The sequence below is a fragment of the Thalia democratica genome, chromosome 4, assembly GCF_965202585.1.
Source record: "Thalia democratica chromosome 4, ktThaDemo2.hap1.1, whole genome shotgun sequence".
Lineage (NCBI taxonomy): Eukaryota > Metazoa > Chordata > Thaliacea > Salpida > Salpidae > Thalia > Thalia democratica.
In genome coordinates, this window is record NC_139168.1 from 40,027,492 (window position 1) to 40,042,598 (window position 15,107).

Below are 15,107 nucleotides of genomic sequence, written 5' to 3' on the forward strand. Positions count from 1 at the left end.
CTTTAAATAAAATAAAATAGTAAACTGCACATAACAATGGTGCTTATCTATAATGTTATAAAAATTTTATTCATGCATGGAAATCTAAACAGAAAACTAAAATGTTACATTTTCGAAAATTCAAGCTTATCATTGTAAAATTAGGTAAAATTAGTACTAATTTTGAAACGAATTGTATCTAATTAATATAATGAGTCAAAAAATAAACTGAATTAAGTGCTTTAAAAAAAAAATTTTAAGATGTTTATACCTTGAAATCTATCTAAACTTAACTAAAAACTATCGAAAGTTGGAATTTTTAAGCCAAGTATCAACAAAACATTAACAAAACTCAAAGTCACTGAAAATTCAAAAAATATAATTTTATATAAGTTAATGTAACAGTTGAAATTTAAACGGATTTAAGAACTATCTAAAAAATTCTAATAATCTATCTATATTGAATTGAGAATTATCTAAAAAAAGAATTTAATTTAAACCAAATATTAACAAAACTCAATGAAAAAGTCAAAAACTTTTTTTTATACTAGTATCATAATGTGATTTAAGTTTTATCTGCTTTCCAGTTTATTAATAATAACTTGTTTTTGTGTCTGTATGAGTTCATTAATTTTGTTCTTTTGTTGATGAAATTTGTATGAGGTTCAAGTATTAATAAAGCTTCTTTTAAGCACAACCTGCATATTATTGCTACTGGTTTAGATTTTTTCTCTTTGAGTATTTTTCAACTTAATTTGTAGTTCTTGTTTACATTTCTTAGTTTATGTGTAAATTTTGAAAGCTCGGTTGCTTGTTTGTACTGGAGGTAGTTTTTGTCGTTTCGTTTGCTGTTTTTTCTTGTATTGTGTGCTGCTGTACGTTTTTTTAGCTGAATGACACTTAGTCCAATGTATATTTTTCATGAACTGTCTGTTTTTATTGTTGCCTAGTAAATTACATTTTCTGCCCTACATTCTCCTCCTTCCAGGGGGAGAATGTATTGTTTTATTTTACTTGAAGACGTCGCAATTTTTTTGTCACCGAAACCTGGTTGTAAATAAAATATATAATTTGTCTCTTTACACTTCAGTAAATTGAGCAATATTTTTTAGTTAAGACAAATAACTAATAGTCAAAACAGTCGAAAAAAAAACTGTAATAAAAACAAACTGTAATAATAAACTTTTTGAAAGAAACTGTAACTTGTCCTGGACAAGACGTTGAAAAGTATCCAAGCGGTGTTTGACTCGATAACCGAAAGGTTTTTTCGTGCACCAGGTCTAAGGACTAATTGTTTTTAGCGCTTTTTTTGTTCAATAAACAGTATAAACTTTTTTTTCTTTAAACTTGTCTTTTTTTTAATTCTTATATTTTATAAGTTAAATGTAACTAAAAACAAAACACTTACTTTAAAGCATGTATGCTTTTTATATGTTTGTATACTGATTTTTGAAACTCTTAACTATCTAAACAACAGAACCTTTGCAGTGCACTAAAATTAAAATTATTTAAAACCTTTTGTAATATGTTTTTAGAAATGAATTTGAAATTCAAACAAGTTTTAGACGATCTAAAGCTGTTACGATCAAAGTAATTTTTGTAACAAAATATTAACAGGGATCGTAGTTTATAAAAGCCTGATTTTTACGTTAAAAAATATATATATTAAAGTACATGCTGTGAAAATTTATTAAGAATATTTGACCATTTCAAAATTTTGTATTCCCTTGTATTTTATGTATTTCTTATATTAGATTTTTTCAACGGTTGAAATTTAAAAGTTTTATAATTTTAGTTTTGATTCAAAATTAACTTATACAATCAAAAGAAAAGCAGTGCATCCCTGTAATTTATCTAATCGTTTAATTATCAAGATTTTAAATTTCTTAGTAAGAAACAATAAAAAACATTAAAAGTATTTTGGACAGACGCATATTTTTGCGAATTTATAGACTTTTCTTAAATTACTATACAATTTAAAATAATAGCTAACGTTTTTATTTATACGTTTTAATTATACGTTTCAAAGCAAAGACAAATAATTAAACCAGTTGAGAATCTTCTTAAATATATAAAAAAAATAGTGGGTAAAAGTTGTAATAAAACAATTCTAGTAATTACTTTTGATTTTGGTGCGTAAACTAACTATAAAAAAAATCAAAAACACAATATAATGAAAGAAATAAAAATGTATTTTTATTAATTAAGGATGGGTAACTTTAAGCAAGTCTTAACGGGTCACAGATTAAAAAAAAATAGTATAAAAGCTAACAAAAATTCTAAATAACAAAATTGCAATGATGTGATCACCTAATAAAAACTATGTTATACTAAAATAAAACCAAAAAAACGCTTTAAAATAATTGTTTTAAAAAAAGTTCTTTTTTTTCCACAAGTTAATCTCAAGTTAAGTATTACATCTCGAGCTAGATATTTCTGTTAGCGGGCCGTATATTTCCAACCCCTACGATAAAAATTAATTCTAAGCCAGGCTTTCCTAAACTAATTTTGATAATCGCTTCCTTGGTAGAAATTAAAAAAAAGCTTTCTCTTATCAATGGATCTGCAGGCATTTAGTGGTCGCAGGCCGAATTTCGAAAATAAAAAAAGCAGTTGCAGTTTTACTTAGAACGTATTTAAAAAAAAAACTCTATAAAAGACCACAAATCTTATTTTAATTATCAAATCTTTTGTCAATTTTCCCTTAGACCTCTTTTTACTCTTCATTTCAAACCATAGAATATCTACATTTTGAATTTTTCGTCAATTATCTTTTATTTTTTCAATCTACAATACAAACAAGCCAAAATATCTATCACAATTTAGTTAGTTGATCATTTATTCTTTTGTCACCGTATTAGTTAAGCTAAAACTTAAAAAATTAAAACTAACCAAAACTTCAAACTTGCCTCTTCTTTTGGCCCTCACTAGTTATTGCCGATAATTTATTAAAATCGCCCGAAAGATTTATGTTTAGTATAAAATATGTGTTAATTAATATTGTTAATGTTGTTAAAGTTAAAACTACTTTGTAAATCAATAATTTTATTAGGGAAGTAAATGTCAAGAGTAACTTGTAAAAAACGTTTTAACGAGTTATAAAATAGACTTTTATGTTTTTTTGATGAATTTTTATATTTAAAAGGTTTTAAATGCCGGTTCAATGTTATCCTTGTTTGCAGTTTTTATGTAATATCAGATTTAGCTGAAAAAACAAGCTTTAGTTCTACGCGGCCGTATTTTTCAAACACGTGCAACAAGTTTTATCAAAGAAATTAAGTTGTACCTAATACATAAAATCAAAATTTTGATAGACATATTTAAATTTGATCACTATGCCAAACAAAAGGTTGCCCTTATACTAGTACTTAATGTTATTTGTTTACTTCTGAAGAATTTTATACTGTTATGTACTATTTTATTTCTAATGTAACTAAATCAATTAGTTAATAAAAATTCGAGTAGCAATACTTAGAGTTTCAAAAGCATTCCGAAGATGAAAAAAATTGTAAATGATTCTTGTCAATAATTCTTTAGCAAAGTAGATTTTAATGTGATTTTTAAGTTTTTTTTACTAAATTATAACTACGTAGATTTTAAAGTTAATATAAAGTTGCACATAAAATAGAAAACAATCTTTTTGACAAGATGTTTACATGATTTGTTGTAAACTTTAAAAAAAACTGATATATTTTAAAAGTGGTTTGTTTAAGTCGTTTATTTTGAATAAAACTTGTTGACGAAACAGAAATAAAGTTAAACTAATAGTCTTATAAGTTTTATCTCGATGTGATGGTTCATAAAATAGAAATATTGTTTAACTGTAATTATGTTATAATCAAACTTAAACGTTCTAAAATTTTTCTTTAGTTAAGTACAGATCAACTCAAAACATAAACAAAAAGTTATTTAGAAATTTATAAGTACACGAATTCGATTTTCCTTCAGGTTTAATATTTGAAATTAAATTTTTCGTAATATTAAATAAAAAATCTTTAAAAAAATTCATTTATATAAAATTATAACTAACCTAAGTTAAGATTTTGAACTTTCTTTTGATGGTAATACATAATTATACGTCAAAGAACTTGCTTGCGCACAGAACAAAAATAAACAGAAAGCAATTTCATTAAATATGTATTTAAAAGTTTCATTTTATATAAGAACTGTAAAAAGATAGTTAAAAAGTATTAAACATTCAACAACCAGAATCTTTAACTATAGAACTAATTTATTATAGTTGATAAATTGTTTACAGCAAAATTTTTTATCATTAAAGCGTGGTTTTTATATAAACCATAAAAATTCGTATATATACAATATGCGTCTATAATAAAAACTCACAAAATATATTTCAAAATCAGCCAAACTTAAAAATTGGTCATGATAAAGTTGACAATGATAAAAAACTGTTAGTTCATAAAAATTTTTTTTATAATGCATAGCCAGTGTTAGTTATATGTAAACGGTAGATAAATTACGTTTTGGAGCTTAAGAAATGTTATTAGAGTGAAATAAACTTATTAAAAACAACTTGAAAAAATACTTTTAAACAGCAAGAAAAAAATCCTGTAAACAAAGTTCAACGAGTTAGAAAATGACAAAAATTATCAATAAATTATGTACACAGTGTATTGTTATTAAAACATAACAATTGAAGTTTGAAAATATAATAGTACAATTTTATTACACTAAAGATTAATAAAAGTAAGCATAAAGTCTTACATATACATTGATAAAAATATATTTATCATGTAAAAATTTAAATGAAATAAAAATCCAGTTTTTTTTTTATAAATGCAGTGTTTCTTAAAAGTTATATATAATTTTATCACTTCATTAAGAATATACGTTTTTTATGTACTTTTAATTGAAAAATAATGTCCTTGAACATTTAAAATCATTTTAATTTAAGTATATCGTATAGACGGTCATTAAATAAACAATAAATTCGTACTAAATAAAAACTGCAAAATCTAGTTTTAAGAAAGAAAAATAAATTTTCATACATGTATAGATGTTAAATCTCTAATAATTCAAACAATAAACTTTATTGTCACAAAATAAGATGCCTAGAGCTATTTTAAACTAACAATAGAAAATAGATAAACTTTTTAGTTTAAATTGTAAAACAAACCATTTTTCTAAAAATAAACGAATTGTATAAAAATAAATAAATTTTGGGAACTATCATTGATGAATATTATTGCAACTACAATTACCATTAAGTAATAAAACATAACAATTATAAGGTCATAACGATATTTTAATGAATAAAATTTGCAAACAACTTTAAAGTCTGAAATAAAACAAAAAAATTAGAATTTAATTTAAAACTTTAATGGTAATATTATGTATTAAGTTCATAAAAAAACTTATAAAATTAATCTCCGATAAATTGAAGCAATTTAAAAAAGTAAGTCATTTCAAACACAACAAAAAACTTAAAACTAAAACAAAAAGTTATAATAAAAATTAAATAAATACTAAAAATAAAACTTTAATCTTTATCTACCAAAAAGTCTTCTAACGTTTCATACTTGGGCACACCAGTGTGAGTAAAATGTATAAATGAATGAAAAGTAACAAATGTATGTTAAAAAAAGTCTTCTTTTATTCAAAAGTTATTAAAATAAAAGTAAAAGTAAAAAAAAACATACTACGACAAAAAAATATTTAATTAACAAAATCTTGACTTTTCTTTTCACAGGTTTTCTTTGCTCACTTATAGTGAGAAATTTCAATCAAACAACTACAGGGACTATCTAACAAAGCTGTTTAAATTGTCGACATAGACAACGTATGTAATGCTGATGTTAGTTTTGTTTATACAATAGTTTAAAACAACATTCTTGAGCTAAAATATTTCATTTCGTCTAACTAAATGTTAAATGCTATTAGTCATGTTTTACTTATAAAATTAATTCATATCTATTTTGAAATACTTAAGTCTTTCATTGAACAATTTTCTACAAAAGTCGTAGAGCTTTTTTTCGTACTTTAAAGGTCCTTCTAAAAAGAACTTCCTCGACTTTTCATTCATTACTTTTTTGTTCCTAGTTTTTGTACCCATTTGCTTTTCTTGTATAACTGTTTATATAATAATAAACTATAATAAAAATTTTTGCCAAATATTAAGAAAAAAAAAATTCAACCTATAAAGTAATGATAAAAAAAAATTTTAGGTTCTTAATAAAAAGTGTAATATTAACTTTAATATCTAATAGTTATAAACAAAAAACATCGGCGAAAGTCAGCAGAGCAGAAGCCTGGACTTTCGTTTGCCGTGAGACAAGCTCAAGTTTAACAATAGGGTTGATCACGCCAATTCGATCATCAGACCACAAGTTTCGGTAGACTGATACCGGTTTCGTTTATCATGCTTTCACATGAATCAGCCATTTGCTAGCAAATGTTTTTTGTTGATCGTACTAAAACGAGCGTGCCAGATGTCTTGCCTAGTGGACAATTTTCTAAACGTTGCACGGCAAATGACAATGCTGACGTCACTGATCATTGCTAGCAAATGACTGATTCATGTGAAAGCATGATAAACCGTTTGTAGATTGACTACTACAAGTTTTTCGGTTGTGACTGACTAACGAGTCCTAATAAGGACGAAACCGGTCTCAGTCTACCAAAACCTGTGGTCTGATGATCGAATTGGCGTGATCAACCCTATTAATAGTTATAATAAATTAAAATACAATTTAATTTTTGAACTTTACAACCATTTGATGTTTAATAGTTTAATAGAAACAAAGATAGCAACTTAAAGTTTTTACAAAAAAAAGCTACTTTTTTTTTTAAATTTTGTAATATTTAATTATCTTGTTCAAGTGATACCACAGCATAATTTAATGTATGTAATGTCTAAAAGTTCACAATGTATAACGTATTAAGTTAAATCTGTTTAACTTTGATGTTATAACCTATAATATAAAGATATTATAGTATATACATTAATCTTATTGAAAAGGATAACTGTTTATAAATTCTCTAAGTAGTTTGACAGACCAAAAGCGTAAGATAATAAATTGAGTGGTTGAGCTATAAAGATTTTCAAGCTTTGTTGAAAAACTATTGTTAGAAAATAAGATATTCATAAAAAATAGTGTCATATTTAAGTATCACAAAAATATGAACGCGTAATTTTTATATGTAAAATAGACCAAGCTTTCTTTAAAAAAAGCTTAAGTAGTTTCAATTATAAAGTTTTATAAACATGCGTACTTTTTAATTGTGGTAATGTATTTTGCTAAAACAGTGTAACTCTTTCAGTGTAAAAGTTCTTGTTAGTGTTAAAAACAAACATCAAAGTAAAAACTAACGATCGCTTTTCCAAACATTTGAAGCGTTTTTATAAAATTCTGGCAGTAAAAATTCAGCTAGTTGCAGAGTTTCTTCGAACTGTTCCAATATTCCAATAAAAAAGTAATTGTTAAGAATGTGTTTTTTAGAAATTTCAAAAGCTCGTTCTTTTGCTTTTAGGGTTGTACTGTGATTAAAAAAAACCGTTATTTTTAAATGTTGTGGAACGTTTAAATGCGTTTAAAAATACTTTTTTTTTAAACATAGATTTGCAGAGATTTTTTTTTGTTGTTTGATAAATATTTTTTCATCTCTGTAGAAAAGCACTATCATAATTAAATATATAAAAAATTCTAATTTTTTCATTAAAATATATGAGCCTTTACCCTCAAACAAATAAAAATATATTTTTCTGTCTATCTAAAAAATAAATAATTTTCAGATAGTTAGTTGAAAACATATTTTAAAAGTACAGCAACTAGTATTTTGTTGAAACTTCACAATTATCAATGTTTTAATGAATATAACAATTGAAAAAAAATAATTTGAAACAAAAGACCTAGTTTGGATAGAAAATATAAGCTAATATCAAATTGAAAAAAATAATTTGTAATCGAAAAAGTTTTAAAGAATGTTAAACAGTTTTTCTATAATTTTTTGAGTTTTGAAAACACTTATAGTCGTTTTAAGTTTTCAAAATTAGCTTATTTCAAACTACGTCATTCAAACTATTCGACATAATTTTTATCATGTGGTTAATAATTTAAAGTTTATGCAGATGTTTTTGCGATAAAAACTTAAACTTATTTTGAAATAATACTTTCAGTGTTACTTACCTTTAGAAAAAATTGCTTCAAAAAGTATACTGAAAAAACAGCTCACAGTGTGGTAGCAACTATTTAAAGTTAATTTGAATTGGTTTGAAGCAATTTTAATACAATAAAAGATAAAAAAAATTGTAATAAAAATTAAAATTATGAAAATCCAATTTATACAAATTGTTTATTTAACATCAGTTTACCCATTTTTATACAGTTAAAAATTATAACATAACTTATGTGTAGAACTAAATGGGTAATATAAAAAAAAGTCCCTAAACTAATATGATTAAAACACTTTTTTAATATTACGATATAATTAAAAATGTTTCGTAATATAAAATTAAAACCAAGTTTATTTAAATTTCAAAATTTTAAGTTATATCAAAAATTTATGTAAAACTATTTCAATAAAATTATAACCTTTTCTAGAAGTTTAAGCACTTAGAAAATAAAAACTTAAAGCATTAACTAGTAAATTATATAACTAGTGTATATACAAAAAATTAGTAAATTTGACATAAAAACTCTTATACATAATAAAAAACAAACTGTAAATACGCTTTTGTTTTGATTTGATTTTATATGTTAAAACCAAAAGTAAATGAAGTTTTTTAGGTTATTATGTAACAAGTTTGTCTTTCAAATCAAATAATACCTGAACACTATTAATCTTAGTTTTGAGGCTTTGAACGTTTAGAAATTTCTACAGATTGACCGAATGCAAAACAAAAATTTAACGCAAGATTGGTTTTATTCTCTTTTAAGATCTCTGAGTTTTTTTTCTATAATTTTTTTTCTAAGTTTAAATCAGCAGGTTCACTGTACTTAAGCATAAGTTTGTGTGTTTAGAAAAAAAAGTTGAGATGTCGACATATTGTTTCATTGCAACTCTAATTTTAAGCTTATTTCTGAACACTAAAAGCAAACTTTTTCAAATACTTTGGCCAGTACAAATACTTAAAAAAGTCTACAGTCATCTAAATGCTAATATTTGAAATTGGTTCACATAAACCAAAGCTAGATTATCGTTTTTAAAACGCATACCTCAAAAACAAGTTTTATTAAACCACTCAGATTTTCAGACTTAAACTTACGTATTTTTGTAACGAACACAATCTAATATTATCAGTCAGTCTTTGTTATTGAAGCTTATAACTTTAATAACATTACGTCCAATTGGTTTTGAAAACTAGTTTCATTACTTACATTATTTTCATTTCATTTATAAACTTGACATTAAAATCAATTACAGATTTTAAAATGTCTCGCTATGTAGTACAGTATGTTTTAAACTCTACACAGCAGATAAAACTACAGCAAAAAACTTGTCCAGAAACCACTAACCTTGCTAATTTAACAAGTTTAAACTTAGATTTCAACAAAGTATATTTTATAAAAAATTTACCATATATGCTATAAACTTACTCGTTCTAAAAAAATTAAAAGTTCATAAAATATAAAGCATGTTACTTTAATAATACAACAGTGTAAATTTTAATAACAAAAGCTAATGCTTACTTAATACAGTCGTCCTCTTTGCCACACAGGAAAGGTAGATACTGATAGGTAGAGTTTGTGCAAGCCGGGTGTCTCTTCTCAACACATTCATCTATAGTCTGTAAAATTTTTACGTTTTAATTCGAAACAAAGTTAATAAAAAACGCATGATGTGCATTAGGGATCGGCGGCCTTTTAAAAGTAACAAGCAAAATATAGTAAAAAAATGTTTTTAGGGCTAGATTAAAAAAAAAGTCTTTGTTGATGTCGTAATAAAAAAATGTTAAATAAAAAAATAAAAATAACTTTTAAAAATAAATTTATAAACAAAATCTCTATATAAGCACTACTGATTACTCACATTTAAATAAAAAACACGAATGTAAATAAGTAGAAAAAAGTCTTAATTTTCCTTATTTTGTACAATTTGTTTTAAAACTATAAAAAAAGTAGCGAGCTAGAAATTTCTGTTTGGAGGATCGTACCTAGTCAGTTGAAAACTGCTTATGCAAAACATATAACATTTAGTTTTTTTTCAAATACTTTGAAATTTTCTATAAGTTTAGTTTCATTTTAAGTACACATTTGTGTTTATTAAGTAACTTTTCACTAAAAATTTCTCTTATAACTTTGAAAATAGTTTATATTACAATTTTTCAAATTTACGCAACCGACGATTATTTCCTATTAAGTCTAACCAGCGTAAGAATTTTTCTAGTAAGTCTGGCCCATCGACTAGAAAATTTGCCCACCAGTTAATTTTACATCAAAAGCTTCGAAATTTTATATTAGTTAACAACAGTATTCAACATATGTAAAAGTTTTATTAAAATCCTTTTACACAGTTTAACCACAAAAACTTTCTAAAGATCAAAATTTTAGCTAATGTATAAATAAAACAACTACGAATACCAGGCAGCTTTGTTTAAAGTTCAAAAAAAGGCTTTTTTTCAGCTTGTGTGGTTAAAATAATATACATAAGCTACTACAAACATCATAACGATTTATTTAAGTACTAGTTAAAAAAGTTGGTAATCAATCTAAAATTTTCATGGTTTCCAGACATAGATAAAGCAATGTTGCGGTTTTAAGTTAACTAAATGAAGAATGACTTCTTAAAAATAATCAATTTCGATAAAAAAACCTCAAGTATACTATCATATAAAACAGTGACTTTATTGTTAAAGTTCAACTAATTGAATTTATAAATTTTTACAGATAGAAATTCATTGAATCTACAAACTTTATAGATAGTTCGATGAAGTTTTACTTTAAAATTTAATGTAGTTTTTAAGGATACTAAACTTTTAAAAACATTACTCATTTGATAAACCATCATATTTTTAGAACTGCTTACACAGCAAATAGATACAATGGCCTAGTAAAAACATTAAAAAGTTATTAAAAAGTATGCAAAGTAGAAACCAAATATAATTTTAGTTATAAAGTCATAAAACACATACATTAATTTAAGTTAAATTTAATTTAGAAAAAATACTTTATATAACATACCTAGACTCAATACTTAAAGTATGTTTCAAGGAAAAAATAACTTGAATTTAATTTGAGACAAAACTTGTTTAACTAAATTAAATCTACTTGACAATACAAGTGTATTTTTTAGTAGTTAAAAAATTTAATACTTTGTTTTAACAATAAAATTTTAAAAATCCTTCAGTAGTTATAATTAAAAATCACTATATTATACTAGTTCATGTTTAAGAAAGTATAAACAAGAGTGAAGTCAAATACGTGTACAATTAATAAACTCTTAAAAAAAAGAATGCACCTAATACAAAATAAACGTGCTCTTAGTTAATAAGTAGTAGTCATGCTACATTTTTGGCTTAGCAAAATAAGAATAAAATGAAGTTTTTAAAAAATAAAAAAGTACAAAAAACTCTATTAAAACTCCAAATAAAAGTTCGAGTACTATACTGCTAAACAAAAAGTCTCTGCTTTGAGTGCTATGTTTTTTCATCGACTATCACTATAACTTAAGAAAGGCGAATACTTATTTGTTAATCAATTATAGTTAAAATATAGTAAACATTTATAAAAAAACAAAATAGTTATACTATCTAGTCTAAAAGCAAATTTATCCCACATTATTTTAGTTTATTTTAAGAACACATTTAACATTTAACTACTGTTTTTTGAAACAATTTTGAAATTTGAACTTTTTATAACTTTCTATTTATCCTTCATTTCTCTCATGTACTATTGATAAGTTTACTACAAATTTTTACTAATTGATATATGTTTCAAAAAGAAAACGCTTTTAAATATTTGAAACTGTTTAAAACACGTTTTTTTTAACTGTTTAAAGTATTTAATTTAATAAAAAGTAAATTAAAGTAAGCTAAAATAGTAAAAATTTTACAAACTTAATACTGTCTAATTTTTTTAAATGTATAGTTTTTAATTTATTTATATAATTTAAGTAAACTGTCTCTCGAAATGATAAAAAAATCAGAAAATAATTAATATATAAAAAAATTATTTTCTAAAATATTGAACTTTTTTTTGCATAAAAGCAAAATACTCATGTAAAGTAAGTTTTTTATATTGTGTTTATATAAGTAAAACCATTAGTTCATTATTTTTTATTCAAATTATTTAAAAAGAACCTGTTTATTAAGAAGTTAATAAACTAATGTTCCTTTCTAAAAAAGTTAAAATTGAATAACTATTATGAGTACTACGTACTTTTCTATGTTACTTATAGTGAAAAAATATCTTTATTATTAAGTTTGAAATAGTTAAAAATTTAATTTACGTATAACTTAAGTTGTTCTTAATGAAGTAAGCATATTTAGTTAAACAATTAAAAAAAGTGAGTGGTTTTTTGTATGAAAACTATAAAAAAAATAACTACAGTAAAGTTTTTACTTATTCAAACTTTTTTCAAGCGGGTTTTTTTACTTAGAATGAATATAAAACTTTAGAAAAGTTCTCAAGTTACTCACCATGTGTATGTCCAATTCATCACAGTTTTCCCATTTTCGGCACCCAGGTTTTCTAGCCCATCCGTATCGAGCAAAATAATATCTAGAAGTGAACCAGTCTAACGGGTCTCTTATGACGTTTATATAAGTTGGCTGCTGACTACCGAACCTAAAAAGTTGAAATTGGAAAATTGTTGTGATAAAAGTTATATTTAGAAGTTATTTTTTTATAAACTATTTTCTTTAATCTGATACCAATAAGTACAATTTATACACAAAATTTCGAATATATTTATTAATGTACTTACCAGAAAAATACAACTAAAAAAAAGTTTATGATACAAACACTAATTATAAAATTTATGTTTAATGTTCTTATTAAAACAATAAAAATATAAGTCAAAATAAATTGGCTTAAGTTACATAACACTAAAGCATAATCAATATAATTCTTCATAATAAGCGGGATATTATAAAAATTAATTAAATATCAATAAACTAATAAATTTTCTTTAGTTTAATTAAGCTTAATACATTTGAACTTTGCTCTAATAACTTAATCTGAAATATGGTGTTGCTCACTAAGGACTTTTAACCGTGCTCTTCTATTATAAACATTTTAAAATAGTTTTACTTTTTGAATTAACAACTGCTTTTTGTTTGTGTTGAAAACATGTTTGATACGTTTAGGAATTTGCTTGATTAGTCGAGTTTTAAGGGTTTTTAGAATTGTTATTTGTATATTTAATTATTTATTATTAATATTAATCTGTCCTGGACAAGACGTTAAAAGGTATCCGTGGTGTGCAACTCGATAACCGAAAGGTTATTTCGTGCACTAGGTCCTAAGACCAAATATTTTGAGCGTTATTTTGTCTTTCAATAAACTATACTTATTAGACATACTCTTACAGAATAACTATGTTATTTTTTAGTTTATAAATTGAAAATTTATTGTTTGTGGTTTTAAATTTATATTTTTTCTGTATATTCGAGGAACATCAGTTGTTTTTATTAGTATAAAATTTGAAGTAAAAAGACTTGATGTTCAAAATACTAAGAAAACTTGTTCTTTTTTTAAAACATTTATTCAAAAAATTATTCAATCTACTTTGTTGATAGAAATATTTTTGTAATCTCACTTTTTAAAATCAAAGTAAAAGTGATGCTTCAACAAAAGGTAAGGAGGAGACGTGTTTTTGTTTATATAATCAACTAGAAGCCTGTCATCGTACATTGATATATTCCAAGCAGTGATTTTTTCAAAATTGTACCTACAAGTATGAAAAAAATAAAAAGTTGAAAAAAAAGTTGTAGTTGTATAACTAAATTCTAATTTTAGTACTTATTGACAACAGACAACTGATTATGATGAAATGAAAACTTTAGTTTTTTGTAAACTTCTTTTTTCCTTCAGTACTACCAAAAAATAAATATAGAGCGTTATGAAAAATAATAAGTATCGTTATTTATCTTAAATTAACGCTTTAATTAAAAAAGCACCATACTACATATACAACTTGACAACGTTAATAACAATACCTAAGTTAAAAGTTTACTTAAAAATGTTTACAGTTAAAATAATTATTAATTACAAAAAATTTGTATTGATAATAAAATGTTTTTGATATTTTTAAAAGTTTTACAGCAGGTCTACCATTTTTAATTTATAGTAAATATGATTAGGTGATCTAAGTTTTGAAAAGAAAAACTAAACTTGAAAACAGAACAGTTTTTCTTTTATAAGTTGTACAAAACTGTTTAAAAGTCTTGCTGAATATTTATACTGTTTTAACTTAAATGCACTAAAAACCTAATTTATTAAAGATTGTACTGATCTGATAATCCTGACTCTGTACTGATTGTTGATAGTCATTTAAAAAATCTTTTTTAAGTAAAAACAAACAAACTAAGATAGTTTTCCGGCTATGCTGGCTTTTTTAATATTCAGTTACTAAAGTATGTTGAAAAGTAGCATGTTAAGAAAACTAAATATTTTTATAAAAACATTTTTTAAGCTTTGAAATTGTAAACTTGAAACAAATTTTTACTTTTCGTTTTCAGAACAAATTTTTAAAACATTGTTCATTGTTGAACTTCCACACTTTGGCATTTTGTTGTGAAAAACAAAGTTTTTGTTAGGCGGTGTCTGTAAAACAAAAATATATTATTGTTATCAAATATAGCAGATTTTTAATTAAAAGAAAAACATAGTACGTTAATTTACACAAAGCTACATAAAAAAATTTAGAACTACATTACTATACATGTTTAGAAATCAACAAACCCGTTGCTTTAAAAAGTTGTTCAACTTTACATTAACTTTCCTCCATAAGTTGTCATCATAACTATTTTCAATGATTATTTGTTTTTGTTCCTGAACTTTATTACTCATTTGTACTTTTGTTCCTTTTATAGTTTTTTTATCTGGCTCAGAAGTTATTTTTATTGCTTTGTTTTGTTCATTTTTAATTACATTTTCCTTGTTTTCTTTTAAAGTGCTCTTTTGGCTTTGTTTTACTACTGTATTGTTTAAATTTTTTAAGTAACT

The 15,107-nt window shown here is 24.0% G+C and overlaps 1 protein-coding gene across 1 annotated transcript; it reads right to left on the reverse strand.

Annotated features, from left to right (window-relative positions):
* Positions 1 to 5,844: 5,844 nt before the first annotated feature.
* On the reverse strand, positions 5,845 to 15,064 carry LOC145834881 (uronyl 2-sulfotransferase-like). The gene is made up of 7 exons (XM_082942404.1): positions 14,844 to 15,064; positions 14,608 to 14,705; positions 13,699 to 13,830; positions 12,578 to 12,725; positions 9,630 to 9,727; positions 7,311 to 7,477; positions 5,845 to 6,069 (listed from the first exon to the last, which is right to left on the reverse strand). Exons 1-7 carry the CDS (start codon positions 14,949 to 14,951, stop codon positions 5,900 to 5,902), a joined length of 921 nt encoding a protein of 306 aa, XP_082798530.1. The 5' UTR covers positions 14,952 to 15,064; the 3' UTR covers positions 5,845 to 5,899.
* Positions 15,065 to 15,107: the final 43 nt, after the last annotated feature.